The following is a 16,863-nucleotide window of genomic DNA, read 5'->3' as shown; positions in this document are numbered from 1 at the left end:
GTAGTGAGTAGTGAAGACGTGTTTTTTCACTCACAGTTAAAATTCGACTACTTTCGCAGAAATACAGCAGTGTCAACGGTGATTTTTATTTGTGCGTGCTCGTGAAGGTGTATACTACACGAGGATACATGATTTTGGTGTCTCTCTCCAAAACTGTGGAAATTAGTTCGTGTTGACCAAGTTCTGCAAAAAGGACGTCACTTGTGTCCACCTCTGGCGACCCATCGACGACAAGCCTCCTGCCTGCCACCACGTGGTCGCCCTAGTACGGCTAAGTTTCGTGTGAAATTTTCTAAATGCCATAGTGATCTTACATAATTTTTCGAAGTCCAGAAATTATTGTGAAAGTGTAAATAATTCATTACTTGGATAATATACCTTGGAATGGTTACAAGAAGCATAGCGGAAGCATCGCAGCAAAAACATCGCGGACGAAAACGTCGTGGAGAAAACAACGCAATGCGAAATCGTCGTGATACAGAACATCGTGGGAGTAAATAAAGCAAAGAGAAAACATCGCAGTTCTAAAACATCGTGGTACAAAATATCATCGTCGAAAATAAAGCGGTTCAAATACTTCGCAGTTTAAAAACATCGTCGTCGAAAACATCGTGGTAAAAAATAAAGTACCTACAAATTATCGCATGACGATAACATCGTAGACATGATTTTTAAGGCTTTAATAATTGCAAATAGCGCATAATGATTTGTGTGCGCAAGATGGAAAGAAGGATAATTTTCACATTCATATTTTTTATTAATTAATACATTTCTAAAACACCAAAAAAAAAAAAAGAAATTTAAATAAAACAAGAACTAATTTTCATTATAAGAGTATCAGATTAACAAAAGTGAAGAAAATTATCTCATAATTAACTTAGCAATTTTTTACTTATCTTTCTTTTTCTATTCTTTTTTAGATAATACTTTTCATGAAAAATTGCCAGTAAAACTTGTAAAAAAATTTCATTAATGACCTTTCTTAGTTAACTATGTCAGTTTAAAATTCTAATAAGTGTTATAAATTGCATTAATTTTCTATACTTAAGGTTCCATTTTACATTTTCAGCAAATATTTATTAGGTAATAAAAAATATGAAAGTAAAAAATTATCCTTCTTTACATCTTGCGCTCACAAATCATTTCTGTTTCCATTTTAATAATATATAACTATTTTCCTCTTACCCCCAATAGTTCCAAAGTTATTTCACCTTTAATTAAGCTTAATCTCGTTTAATTTTTCGATTTCTTCCCTTCCTAATTGTCAAATCGTCATGTAACCTAATTTTTCTTCATCTACACTTTCTCCCCTTTCAGAATCCTACTCGCATTATAGTTTCGGCAGTACAACCCCCCACACCTTTTGATATCATATTAATATTAAGAATTTTCTTTCCCCCCGTAACTGTCTTCCTACTGCTCTTAGAACCCTAATTCGTTTTGCTTTCCTCTTGTAGTACCATCTACTTCATTTCTACCAAACTCCTTTTACATATTTCAGATCGTATTTAATGAATTGAAACCAGCGGCTGGTACATTACATTAAATATTAGTACAGTCAATTATTTAATGCAATTTAATTCTAGGTATAGTATGATTTAAATGTAATTTACATGTGTTGATTGTAAAGGATTGAAATTATATTTCAGTATTTGTTATATCATTTTAACCTAGTGTATATCTGATTAGAGTATCTCCCATCTTCTTTCCCTCTTCAGTTGCTTCAATTATTTGTATCTAACATTTCTCATTAGCATTTTATGAATTAACTTTTTTATCCCATATCGTACACTCCCCCACATATCCCCACTCCCATTAATACTCAATTCTTACTAGAATAAGTGCTTTCATAAAAAAGCATTACATCATAGACCCTCCCTCGCTCTCTGAAGTATATCGTGAACTATGTAAAAGTTCACAATATACTCCCTGTTGCGCACCGAACATTCCAAAATAATCTCTCTCGATTAATAAAAGATGTGACTTTCCTAGAACAAGCTGCCACCCCTGCCTCACAGGAACAGGAAATTCAATATCAAGACCCTGAAGATGCTACTTGGATTTTCCACAAATGCATTGAAATCCTTAAATCAAAAAAGACAAATAGAAATGTGGCCCCAAAGAACATATTTGACCCCCTCTTTCAATATCTCAATTAGTTAAAAGAACCTGCACTAATGAACAGAAGACAGCCTCATCTTTCTCGGGAAGCCCAGACTTCATCCCTAATTACAGCTGAAAAGTCAGCATGCTTGCAGTGCTGTAGAACACGACAAGATGTACGACAGCCAGAAGCAGAAGACACGATATTACTTTTAAACTCTCTAACACAAAGCCACAAAGGAAGCTATGAATAAAAACTGCCATACCAGCACAGCCGCTCCCACAGAAAGGAATCCCTGAGGCATCTCGTTTGAATGACACGAACCCTCTAAAAATCTTAATATTCCCAAAAGATGACAAAGGAGCTGAAATAACAGAGACGCTGAATAGACTAATCCCACTACAGAACCTAAAAGTAAAAATCAAATGAATTACAAAAATAACAAGAGGTGGAACAGCGGTAATGAGAGACTCAAAAGAAGGCATGGAACGTATTTCCAGTGCCCAATTGCAGATTCCCGGTCTCCAGAAGAGGTTTCTGGAGCTTCAAAAAAAAATGCTTGCCTACCACCTCAACACCAACGAGGGAGTTATGCATCCAATATTCAAGCTAAAAGACCTAACACGAGCACCAGGTTATGTCCGTTGGGTTTTAGAGCGTTCCTTACCAACATTCAAAACTGCAACATTATCAACCTTCAAAATTCATACCAAACTACTTACATCAAACTGGCAATCTATATATGTCAAGGAATATCTAGGTATTATACGCTGTTTTAATTGCCAAGAATTTGGCCACTCTCAAGAACAGTGTAAATTTAATAGTCACTGCTCACATTGTGGATGCATACATCGCTCAGCGTCATGTACAAAAGAAATAACAAGATTATCAATTGTACAATAAGCAATAATGTAAACAGAAAACAGTTCGAAAACAACCATCCCGCATATTCCTCTAAATGCTCCGTATAACAATATGAAATAGTATGCCTGTATAGCAATATCTAAAAGAAGAAATAGGACTAAATATGATGAAAATGAGTAGAAAACAACTACTAAACGTCAATACCAAACGTAAAGAGCTAAGCAACATTAGTATTATCCAGATCAACCTGCAAAGGGCCAAATCGGCAGCGGCAATCCTCACCCAGTTTGTTTCCGAAAATAATATAGACTTAGTCCTTATGCAAGAACCTTATTGCATAGGTAGCACTATTATTGCGTTGCCCAACAACTGGAGTATCTTTCAATTTGCTACAAAAGAAAAAATATCTTCCAGAGCAGCCATAGCCTGCACAAACAAGATACTCAGCCTCTTACACTCCAGCAGAGACATAGTCTCAATCTCAATTAATAACCAGCAAGAGCAATTTATTATCACGTCTTTCTACTATTCACCCAAAGAAGAACTAGGCGATAAATTAAATCTCCTAGAGCAATTCATCAACAAATTCCCGAAATCCCCCCACATAGTAGGAGGCGACTTTAATTCACACAGCACGAAATGGGGATACTCTAAAATGATTCACGAGGGAACCTATTAGAGGATTTTATCGCTGCAAATAATCTAATACTTCGCAACAGTGCATCGGCCCCCTTCAATCTTCGAGACAGTTTCAGGCAAAGGATGCCCAATCTTACAGTTTCTTCATACCATCTCTCCAATAGCATCAACAAATGAAAAGTGCATCACGAGACAACGATCTTGGATCATAAAATAATAGCCTTCACAATAGAACAACTTTACATTCATATTAAAATGAAAAGTTATAAAATTTCCAAATGCACAATCCAAACGTTTCTGACAATAATAACAGAAACGTTGGACCCCGTACACCGAAAAATCACCGAAGCTAGCACAGGAACAGAAGTTAACGAAGTAGCTCACCTGTTAACTGCGACAATAAAGATTTGCTGTGATAACTCCTTCAGAACAAAAGAAGAACGATCCAAGAGCAAAGTAAACTGGTGGACCTCAGAACTTAGAGTTGACCTGAGCAAGATAAAAGCACTCCAAAGAAAAATTAAAAGTGCACATACAGCTGAATAAAAACAAACAGCATACCTCAAATTCGCCAAATAAAAGGCGAGTTATAAGAAACTTATAATGGAAAGTAAAATTAATTACTGACGAAAATTCTGTACTCAAAATAGTGATCCGCATGGTACCATTTACAAAATCTGCACCAAGAAAATGTTCAAACCGTCTCAAATAAAAATCCTTCACCCAACAATCCAAAATTTCCCCAATAATGAGGACGCAAAAATTAAAACACTTAACGATATACTAGATGCAGTACTTTCAAAAGATAAGTCAGAAGAGGACACTCCAGAACACAAGAAAATAAGGAATGATACCAACCTTCCAAACACGGAAAATGACCCGCTGTTCACAGAAAAGGAGATCAATTCTATTATAAAGAAACTACCAAAAAGGAAAGAGCCCGGACTCGATGGCTTACGTAACATAGTGTATCAACTCGTAAATAAAAACTATCCCTGCATAATAAAGGACCTATTTGACAAGTGCCTACAATTAAGAGTTTTTCCAGACGTCCTTAAAGTATGTCAAATTATACTCTTCAGTAAAAAAGATAAAGACCCTGAAAGTCCAGAGGCATAGCACCCTATAAATCTCCTTCCATCACTGGTAAAGATTTTCGAAAGGGCCACAGCCGGAAGATTAAGACATCATATTCATAAGAACAAGAGCATTAGCAACAATCAGTACGGCTTCTCGCTAAACAGATGTACAATACAAACAATAGATGTGGCAATAGACGAAATCCAAAAAGAAACAAAGCCAATAACTTGCACGCTTCCCTTCTTTGTCTGGACTTAAGGAAAGCATTCGACTCCCTGTGGTGGCCTACAGTCAAACAGGCACTCAGGGATATCGAATGCCCCCAAAATATCTACAATATCCTTGGAGATGTCTTCAATAACAGGAAAAACATAATTCTACATAATAATAGATTAGTAGAAAGGACACAACAACACGGCTTCCCACAGGGATCATGCCTAAGTGCTGATCTTTGAAACATAACATTTAACAAGATCACTTCCCATGTATGGCCTTACCATACCAAAGCCATAGCGTTTGCCGACGACGCGGCGTTTGTTATCAGCGGAAGAACAAGGGATATCATGATAAAAATGCCTTGACGATGAAAGCCTTGACGTCTTCAACATACTTTGCCAGAAGCAAAAACTTTCACTGTCTACAGAAAAATCTCACGTATTAGTCTTCAATAAACCAGGACAATTGATAGCATAAACTCCAAAATTCACCATCAATAGAAAAAGGATCAAACAGACGAGTAGTCAAAAAAAAAAAAAAAAAAATTCTTGGAATCATTATCGACCACAAATTAAATTGCATACCCCACCACACATTCAAGACAAAACTGCAACTATCGCCAAAAACTTCAGAACAATGCGGGGGTTCAACTGGGGGTTGAGCCGTCATCTGCATAAAGTTATATTCAGTTCAGTAATTGAGAAAATTGCTCTTTACAGTTGCGCAATTTGGACATTTCCTCTAAATACAAGAAAAATTTTTAAAACTTTCAGGCGATTCAAAGGCCTTTTCTGCTTACTATTTGTAAGGATTATGTTAATTTTATTAACAGTTAAATTTTGAGTTAAACTTCCTTTCCTATCTCTTCTTAATTTCAACTTATCACTTCCGGTCAGAACGTAGTTTTAGAATCACGTCTGAATGCAAATTGAGGAAGAGTGGTGTTTAACCGCGAAGTGCTCCTGTCTTAGAAAGAATCAGAGATTCTGGTTAGCAAGCGTCCGCCTTTTTAGGCTGCTCTCTCTTAAGCTATTATTACGCTCGGCCGTACTTTAAGCCCTTGATAGCGTCGCAGTCAATTAGCATTAAGGGGCCAACTCCGTTAGAATCTTGATAGCTTCGGTTATATCTTTTTAGTCAAGATTAGTTTTTTTAATTCTTAGTTTCCTAACTTCAAGCCCGAGTGTCGGCTTTATTGTACAAAAGACGGAGTTTTGTTAAACTTTAGTTGGAACAATAAAGGGCTATTTCACCCTTCTCCCTTGTTGTTTTCTATCTCAAGAACTCAAGCGATTATTCGCTTACTAGTTCTTAAGATTCTTCACATTCAACTGTAACTTGGAAATTAAACAGTAGGGAATCCTACATATTTCAAGGAGCTACAAAACAACTTCCAATGCAGCCCTGTATATGCGCTTACAAAAATCCCTCCTCTTTTCCTTACAGCGGAAAAAATCGCAGCCACAGATATTCTCCAACTAAAGAAAGACATCCCATTCGAAGCCAAGAACTATGAGTAACCAGAACACTTTACGAAGTTCATCCCACCTTAGAACCAAATATTCGTCTTAAATTCAACCACAATGGCAACACCGAAGAAACATTCAACGCAGAAATATTCACAGATGGCTCTAAAAGTGAAGATGGAGTTGGATGTACCTTAGTGGTACATCAAATGCACCAACAGCCAATAATTATCAAATATCATCTAAATAGCAACAGCACAGTTTTTCAAGCAGAAGCGCTAGCCATACAAAAAGCAATTACCTATAGCTTTAGTAATAACTCGCCTGCAGGGAAAATCAAAATAGTTTCCGTATCAAGCATACACGCAGTCGTAAACAAGGCACACAGATCACCTGTTATCAGACAATTAATCAACTCGCCATTAAAAACCCCAATACAAAAACTATTATTGAATGGCTAAAAGTACACTGCTCAAAAAAAAAAAAAAAAAAAAAAAAAAAAATGGGACAGTACTATATCTCCCGTTCTACTGGGCCGATTGACAAAATTCAAACTGCGTTTTTCATGTCTCGAAAGCGCGACTTAGGATATATATTAGATTTATATATAGCACTATTCTAATATAGGTATTTTGACACAAAATCGGACTTTTTCTGAAATAACATACCAATTTTTTTTCATATTTCTATTCTACGACTCAAATTATGCCAGAATACCAAGTTTTGTAAAAATCGTACGACTAGTTTTTAAAATATTAGCTCTCAAAATTTTAGCTCCTCAATGTTAATTGAATTTGGCAAATATTTATTAATATCTCTTTTTTTATTAAACTTTTTTGATTTTTTCTCTCACATTTGGAAATTTAGGTTCATTCCAAATATAATTTACCCATTTTTTGTGTTTTATTTTTTAAATTTCTATTTTTAAATAATTTTTATAAATTTTTCGAAAAAAATTTTGAATTATAACCTCTAAAATTTTTACCATCATCATAAAGTAGGTGTATTTTCAAGCATATCTGCAAAAAATTAGACTTTTTCATTCAAAATTTTCTAAGATATACACGAATTTACATATTTTCGCGTTTTGAAATTTGGCATCTTTTTTTTTTTTTTTTTTGAGCGATAATAACGCCAAATGTGGTCTATGGATTTTTGTTACCCTGAATTGCCACAGCTATTTTTAACCTTAAATTTCAAGTAAAATTTTACGGAGAATTAATTATATGAATTTTTCCCCCTCAATAAGGCATAATAAATATTTATTAATACTATATGAAAAGCTATTTTTTTTTAATTATAGATGATATTATTAAAATTTTTAACAATTTTTTTAAATTTCTCTCTTTCTTCCTTTTTAAAAAAAAATAAGAGTACATTTTTCTAAGAGTAAATTTTTACCTTCGGCGTTTTATCGTCTGCTACTTTACTTCGTTTAAATCCAATTGTCTAAAACTGAGAATTTTTGTTTAATGTTTATTTGAATTTTATGACATTAATTGCATAATTTATTTCTAAACAAACTGTTGCTTTTGAAGTGGCTGAAAAAGCGGCAGATACTACCATCCATATTTTTAAAGCACAGTATATTTTTATAGAAACATAAGATTTAGAATAATCATTTATAAACATACAACCCTCTAGAGACTGAATTAGTGGAAGTTCAATGGTTATGTAGAAATGATCTGCAGCTACTTAATGGCTGGATAAGTCAGCAGCTTCTGTGGACAAGTAAGAATAATTATATAAACGACACACAACATTCTGGATTCAATTAACAACGAGGATACGATGTTTATTAAATGAATTTAAGAAGTTTCAACACATAAAAAAACCAACTCATTTTTTATCCTAAAATGTATTTTTGTTCGCAGCGTATTTTCATTATATCTTTAAAATTCAAATTTAGAATGTAATTGTCAAGAACTGAATCCTAATCATCAGTAATATAATAAGTAATCATTACGGTTATTAATAATCCTTCTTATAAAGTAATTGCAAATATTTCAAAAAACTTTCTGTCTGAATGCAAATATTTTTCTACGCAAAATTTTTAATTTTATATTAATCAAGATTGCACACGATATTATTTATTTGCACTTCAATTTTTACCGTCAGCTCTAGTAGAAGTTACAAATCAATTATATTTAATTAAGGATTGAATTGGATTATTTAATTATAGCAAAGCACACGACGGCTATAAGCCTAAGGGGAGGGATGCCTTCGGGGAAGACTTTCTAAGGTAAACTGGCTCGTATACACGTTACACATGGGGAAAACCACGAAAATGCCCAAGCAGCCAGCCCGTTGGCGGGATTCGAACTTCAGACCGAACTAGCAGTGCTCAGCGTCTTTACCGCTCGGCCGCTGGTGGGCTATTTAATTAAGGAATGACCATCTAAATTTAGAAACAGCGTACCGTAACAGCAATTCAAGTATTGGCGCCGTATCTTTCATGTTACTCCCGATTGGCAAGCTACATGATTTTTAATGAGTATTCGGGTTTTGCTAGTAACTTCATTTGGAAATCGCGCTTAAACTAGGTTAGTTGGTTATTTGAACATAGAAAGAATATGGGAGCTATTTGGTTAAGATGCTTTCATAGAGAACCTTTGTAAAGAGAACCTAGAAAACTACGAAAACCAACCATGCAGCCTGGGTTAGACTTCGCAACAAACAATTAGTATTTAACAATCTTCAAATGCTAGGCAACTGGCGAGGCTCCAGTTAAATCTCCAATTTAATATTTTATTTGTAAATATTTAAAATATTGTTGTATACTTAGACACAAAAAGCAGAATTTAAGTTTTGTTAACCAAGCCGTAGTGCAAATGAATATTCAATTTCTTTTGCAATAATTGTATTCACTTAATATTCTTGGAATATGAGCTAAAGAAGGAACGTTCTCGGAAGATTAAAGAAGTGTTTAAATCCAGTGATATAAGGTTTGTTTTAGAAACTCAGGATCAAAACGATTCTGCAATTGCCCCAGTAGTTGACTTGTAAATGGCTGTGAATTAAGCAGATGACTTTTAATCTTACGTTTTCAGTCAGACAACGTATTCCAAATGGTTTGTATTGCATGATAATGCTCTTTTCATTATTCAATAACCAGTCGGAGAACCGCTTGTGTTCCGAAAATAAGTATGTGTACTCAATCTTCCTGCATGTTTTTCAAATTTGTCTTCTTGTGATTTTTTTTCTTTCCCCAAAACTAAAGTTGCCTCTCAAAGGAAAGTTTTTTGATATTGAAGAGACAAAAGGAGTATGACATCTACTTTTAGAGGCATGTCAAAAACAAATCTCTACAAGCCTTCTCTTCCATTACATGTTGTGCAGTCAGACAAAATGTTGCATCAGCGTAAATTCTATAATCTATTTTATTACACTTTGATTACTTTACTAACATACAGTGAATATATACTAAATCTTTTACTTCAGCTTAAGTAATTCGGAATTCTTATCGGAACTAGGACTTAGAAGATAAGTCAAATTAAATATTTCGATAACCCAATAAATTCAAGGTCGAATTTCAAAATTTTATTTTCGAAGGAAGGGGAAATTTTTTCAGTTTTGGTCCATTATCCTAAGTATAATTGTTTCGATTCTTTATTTTTCCATAAAAGCAAAAAATTTACGTATGGTATACATATAACGCATAGCTTCAAATGAAAATTTAATAATATACGGAGTGGTTATAATTAAAGTTCCACATTGAAACGGTCATAAAACGAAAACTACTGGATCAAATGTTCTCAAGCTTGGTAATCGTGTAAAGGAGGTCATAGGAATTTATTTTCCGGGAAAAAAAGGAATTTCGAAACCTCACCACGAGGGTTGAAATGGTGCTGTACGCAATATTGTTAAACGAAATATGGGTCGGAATCTAACTTAACCTTTTGTTACACGGGTTTAATATGTTGTATACCCTTAAGAAACTTTGAAGTAAGCAAATTACCATTTAAAGGCGTTAAATTCGATAAACGGTGAGTGCGCCATCCGTGTAAGTGAGAAATTCGTCCGTGAAAACCACGAATTAGCGATTAGAAAATGTGAGATCGCAAATCACTCGCACAAGTCCGTACAATCTGGAAATCATTTTCTTACAGATCGCTAATTTGTAATTTTTGAAGCCTGAATTCGGCCCTAAAACATAAAGATACTGATTCAAAACGCTTTTAATCGATTTGGGCCAAAGAAATCCTTCATGTTATATATCTAGTTCCATTGCATTCTCCTACTGCATTCGATTGCATAGCAGTCATTCCACACCGTTTAGTGTTGAATGACAGCTACTTTTATAACTGAACCATTTTTCTCTGAAGAGCAGTCGACAGCTGGACCACTGTGATTGCAGCTCACTTAGAGTCAGTGTTAAAATGTTTCGTGATACATGAACTGCAGTAACATGGCATTTTAGATACTACGATTTTTATGCAGGGCTGGGCCCCACCTGACGTGTGTCGCACAGTTACTTAGGCAACATTTCACGAATGAACGTCTTATAGGCCAACACTTCCCTCTTCCCACCAGTCCTCAACCTCTGTGACTTTTAGCTATGGGGTTTTCTCAAAAGCACTGTTTATGGTGATAATCTAAACAATTTGGCAGAAATGAAAAATGTGATCCACTGACATGTCCGTAACATTCCTCCTGATATGCTAAGAGCTGCTGTTGAGAATGACAGGATTTAACTTGCTTTCGGAAAATGCTGGACGCTACATTGAACATGCTCTGTAACACGTTTCGGAAAATATTAAACATATTTTAAACAGATGTTTTCGTGTCCTATTTCATTTATCAATCTTGTATACAGCGCCATTTTCCCCCTGGTGGTGAGTTTTTAAACTCTTTTTTTATTTTCCGCGGAAAATAAATTCCCGTAACCTCCTTTACACGATTCCCAAGTTTGATATCATTTGGTACGGTAATTTTCCATTTATGGCCATTTCAGATTGGAACTATAACCACCATGTAAATTAAACTTTAAAAATTTGACAGTTTGGTTCAAGTCCCAGCTTTAAAAATATATATATAAATATAATCTTTTATATTAATTCTCTTAGAAAGAATGTTTTAAGAAGCTAATTTTTCTCTCGCGTTATATATTGTATAAAAAAACATGATCTTTAATATGATTTAGATTGTTTCAGCCGATATAAGAATCGGGTCACTCGGTGGTACAGAATAAACCCTGCTGGACTGTTTTATTTCTTTGTCATTTAGCAAAAATCTTTTAATTAAAATATTTCTCCTTTGGACTTCGTTTTAGACTTTATTTATAGTTAAAGTGACTTGAAAATGAAAAGCTGTCTTCAGCTGAAACGCAATTCATGTAATTGATATTTTTAAAAATTGACAAGAATGCAAAATTTATGGAAGTCTAGCAATCGAAAAATCTTAATTTTCTTGTGTGTGCACTGAAAATAACTGTAGAAGGAAAGAAGAAAATTAGGGAGAAAAGTAAGCAAAAATTTGCAGGGAAATTTGGCTGTCAGACATACCAAGATGTTTCAAAAAGTTGGACGCTTTTGAATATACTTTCAGGATATTTCAAAGAATTTAGGTGTTCAAAGAAAAAACACTTGGACGTGTACACCAGCAAATACCATCAATTGAGCTTGTGGTTAACAGAAAAGACAAAAACGATATCATTGCAGATTAAAGTGAAGAGCGACTGGTTTTAGACTATATGGTTGTATAAATTTAAATTACGTTATAGAACATCATATCGTATCATAAATTGAGAATCCCAAGATTTTCTCATTCGAATTATTTGAATATTTAGGAGTTTATCCAGTGATGTATGTGGATGTCACCTAAAGACTTTTTTTTTTTTTTTTTTTTTTTTTTTTTTTCCTCTTCTTGATGAAACAGCGGCCGAGCGGTAAAGTTGCTGAACGCTGGTAGTTCTGTCCGAGGTCCGAATCCCGCGAACGGGCTGGCTGCATGGGCATTTTCGTGGTTTTCCCCATGTGTAACGTGTATGCGAGCCAGTTTCCTTTAGAAAGTCCTCCACGAAGGCCTTCCTCCCCTTAGGCAGATAGCCCTAGTGTGCTTTGTCATAATTAAATAAACCAAAACCTCTTTATGAAACCAGTCTTTCCTTTCATCTCATACCTTCAAAATGTTTAGCCTCTAAAGACTGATAAAGGCTCTGACCAAATATTGATGAAATGGATTGAATTGGATTTTTAAGTTACGTCAAAGCAGGGCTATCTGCCTAAAAGGAAGGATGCCTTTGTGAAGAACTTTCTAAGGGAAACCAGCTGGCATACACGGTACACATGAGAAAATACAGGAAAACGCCCATGCAACCAGCCCGTTTACCGGGATTCGAACCCCGGAGTGAACTACCAGTGTTCAGCGACTTTACCGCTCGGCCGTTTGTGGGCCTTTATGAAATGGAAGGCGATAACTTTATTTAAAATGATTGTCAAAAATATCAAGATATTTCGAAAATTTGGTTGCTTTTTAATATAGTTGCGGAATGCCTAAAGAAAAAGAGCAAGAATAAAGTAGAATGCCTGAAGAAAAAGAGAAGAAAAAATAAATTTTTGCGTAAAATTTAGTATTTGTATTTTTCTTTAAATTTAAAACTTTTTAATCTTATGATATTTGATTCTTACGATTTCAAAAATAAAATATTTGACTAAAATATGAATAATATTTAAGAAGCCAAATGTAGGATAAAATTGTGTAAAGCAATGGGCACAATGATAAAACTGTTTAAAGCAGTGTATGCAATTCATCCTAAGTTAAAATGTCGGTTATACATCTCTCTTATTTATATATATCTTTTCTGAACGGAACATTGAAAGGCGTGTTAATTGTGCTTTACTATATTTTCTCTTTTAATATATGCAGTTTTCAAACGCATCGTAGTCCGAGTTACAAAGTATTCCTCCGAAAGAAACGCAATTCAAATAAATAAAATCAAATTCTGGAAAATTTAAAATAATAAATATATTAAAAATGCTCAATTCGAAGGAATAAATAGAAAATTTTAAAACAATTATCTGAAGAGACAATGCAACACAAACAATTAAAATAAAAGTATAAAAATTTAAAAATTACCTAAAATAATAACTATGACAAAAAATATATATAAAGAAAACTATTTGAAAAATAAACGCTGAATTTTTATTTACGCAGTTCGAATAGGTAAATAGAAAATTTTAAAACAGTTATTCGAAAAAAAACCATGCAACTTAAACAATTAAAATGGAATTCGAAAAAGGAAAAATTACTTAAAATAATAAGTTATAATTAAAAATATAATATAAAGAATATTATTTGGAAAAAAGGAACGATGGTGACTTTTTTTCCTCTCACGGGAAAGGAAACTAGGTTGACATACATTAAGAAGTTCGCCAAGTGAACTATTCTTGGCGCAAACTGACAAAAAAGTGCCAACATAAATTTGTGAATTTCTCCATAAATTTCGCTCCAAAATTTACAAAATTTCATACTTAGGCGTAATTTGAGTCGTAGAATCCAAATATGTAAAAACATTGGTATGTTATTTCAGAAAAAGTCCGATTTTATGTCAAAATACCTATGTTAGAATAGTGCTATATATAAATCTAATATATATCCTAAGTCGCGCTTTCGAGACATGAAGAACGCAATTTGAATTTTGTCAATCGGCCCAGTAGATCAGGAGATATAGGACTGTCCTTTTTTTTTTTTTTTTTTTTTTTTGAGCAGTGTACATGCGGGGACCTTAGGGAATGAGGAAGCTGAAAAATATGCTAAAGAAGCAGCAAGTAATTATAACTCTATTCCAACTAAATCCCAAATTAAAAAAAAATCATTATGTGAGATCATGATTAAAAGATGGGAATACTGGTGGCAAAACGCACAACAAGACAGAAGAGCCTTTAGATTTATCTCAAGCATCAAAGAAAAGAACAATAGCTTTAACCCTTACATAAATTGGTATATTACTGGACATGGCCCCTTTCTTACATATTTCTATGAAAGAAACATCTCTGAATGTGACACATGTGTATGTGGAGATAGGGGCGATCCAGGGCACTACATTTTTGATTGTCCCTTAACTAAGCAACTACATCTTAAAAAACCTACTCAGTATTTGGATCCGTTTTTAAGGTATGCAATAGCATATAAACATCTTCGAATAAAAATACAAAAAATAATCGAGTTCTTAGCAGTTAAGGGACAAGATTTAAGTGCTCCCATGTAACACAATCACTCCAAATTCCTCCACCAACTAGTTATACTATAACTAGCGAAACGTACGATAGCGCAAACGGTCCACGGAACTTTGCATGTGATAATTAAATACTTGTTTATTATAAAATAAATTAAAAATTCAAATTAATATAACTGCACTACAGCATGTGTATTCATAACAATGATATGTTAAATAAAATTAATTTGGTAGAATTTTTACAATATGGACTTTGGTAAACTATGAGATTGCAAAAAATGAATACAAATACAAACTCTATGTAATTATATGCTATATGTAAAGGGAATTCCTTGCAAGAAATGTAAGCATCGCTGACTGAAACAATTGTAAAACTACAACCCACAAAATACTGAATCAAACAAACATGTGAACAACCATATTCCACGTGATTTAATAATACGCAACAAATTTGTAACTACCATGTAAAATCAGTTGTATCACCATGTTGAAGTAATATTCATGTACCACCATGCATAATATAACTTTTCACAGATTTAAATGTATATAAGAAGCCCTCAGGAGATCCGGACGAGCGCCTAATGCACTGCTGGCAGTGGTAGGGCACGCGGTATAGCGTGAGGCGGGCATCCTCTGTTCCAAGCTAAGCTATTCGGGAATGTTAGTAGGAAGAGACGGATCACCCTGTTGGTAAATATATGTGTCCCCCTACTTTTACCTATTATATAGACACGGAGATGCTCCTGTTCCTTTATTATTACAGTTTCTTTTCTTTATTCAATTTAGAAACAAGTTGACGTACTCACTACTACCACCACCACACAACCACCTTCAACTACAACTACGACAGCGAAGCCTACGACTACATCTGTGACGACAGAGCCTACAACTACGACTACAACAACAGAGCCTACAACTACGACTACAACAACAAAGCCTACAACTACGACTACAACAACAGAGCCTACAACTACGACTACAACAATAGAACTTACAACTACGACGACAAAGCCAACAACTACTACTACAACAAAGCCTACAACTACGACTACAACGACAAAGCCCACTACTACGACAACAGAATCAACAACTACAACTACGACAACAGAGCCCACAACTACGACTACGACAACAGAGCCTACAACTACGACTACGACAACAGAGCCCACAACTACGACTACGACAACTGAGCCTATAACTACTACTACGACAACACAGCCTACAACTACGACTACGACAACAAAGCCCACAACTACGAGTACGACAACAGAGCCCACAACTACGATAACTGAAGGTAGATTTGATATTATCAATAAATAAAGTGGCTAAAATAAAATATTTAATGCCAATATATTCATTACTAATTCTTAAGATGCATGGCATATGCAGAAACCAAACGTGTGTACGATGCGAATGTTTGAACTTGCTGTTTAGCTAGACCTACTTTAATCATTTAGTAGCACCTTTGCTAAATGTTCCGTATTTGCATAGGTGTAACATTATCTAGACAGATTTTATAAATAATTATTAGCCAATGAATGTGATGGTCAAATACTGCTAGTTCATTTCAGGTTCTTGGCTAGTTCTTGGCGACTCAAAAGACTGAAACCATAGAGTTTCTATTGTTTTCTACAAATCCAATGAAAGTTCAACACAATTTTCCTCTAGAAACTCCTTACGAAGACATCGCTCCTAAAACAGGCAACTCGTAATTTTTTCGATGTAATAAGTAACCTTATCTGTATTATCACTAAGCAAATGAATTACGTTTAGTAGATCAGAACATTTTGAAAAAGCGACATTCACTTTTCTTCAATTTATAAATGCAATCTCATGATTTCAGGGCAATGATTCCTTAAGCTGAGACATCGAACAAGAATGGCTTAATTAATACTATTAGCATTATTCATGTCAGTACGAAGGGAAAGAAATAATAGAACGTGTTTCGAAAGCTGTTTTGCTAGAAATTGCAAAAAGATACTAGGGTTCTCAAATTCACATCTGAATATGGAGTGTTGGAATGAACTAACAAGGTAAGTTATTGGAGTTTCTAACGACAATTTCCCCAAAAGTTTCAGGGTTGACCGATCTTCTAAAAAAACGGTAGGTTCAAAACGTAGCGTTTTGCGATCGCACCTAGAGGAGGACATATAAAGAGGCGCGCGTGCCACCAATATTTACGACTATGACCGGCAAACGTAAATTATTGGTGGGTTGCACAATAGTTGTATAATAACTGCTGGAAAGTAGCATGTGTATCGTTCGACAGTAAGTGGTGCAACACAGAGCGCTAGCATATTCGATTCTTAACAAGTTGT

General features: G+C 34.5%; 1 protein-coding gene across 1 annotated transcript in view; it reads left to right on the top strand.

The window, feature by feature from the left end:
• LOC118183060 (uncharacterized) overlaps window positions 1-16,863 on the top strand; it is a 33,056-nt gene that overhangs the window by 2,746 nt on the left and 13,447 nt on the right. The window contains exon 2 of the mRNA XM_035352485.2: window positions 15,332-15,839. Within this exon, the coding sequence (XP_035208376.1) occupies window positions 15,332-15,839 (508 nt within the window). The remainder of the gene's footprint in view (window positions 1-15,331; window positions 15,840-16,863) is intronic.

This window comes from Stegodyphus dumicola, chromosome 12 (genome assembly GCF_044657685.1).
Source record: "Stegodyphus dumicola isolate Sdum_Otavi_A_Nest chromosome 12, ASM4465768v1".
Classification (NCBI taxonomy): domain Eukaryota; kingdom Metazoa; phylum Arthropoda; class Arachnida; order Araneae; family Eresidae; genus Stegodyphus; species Stegodyphus dumicola.
This window is presented reverse-complemented; position numbering and strand designations above follow the sequence as displayed.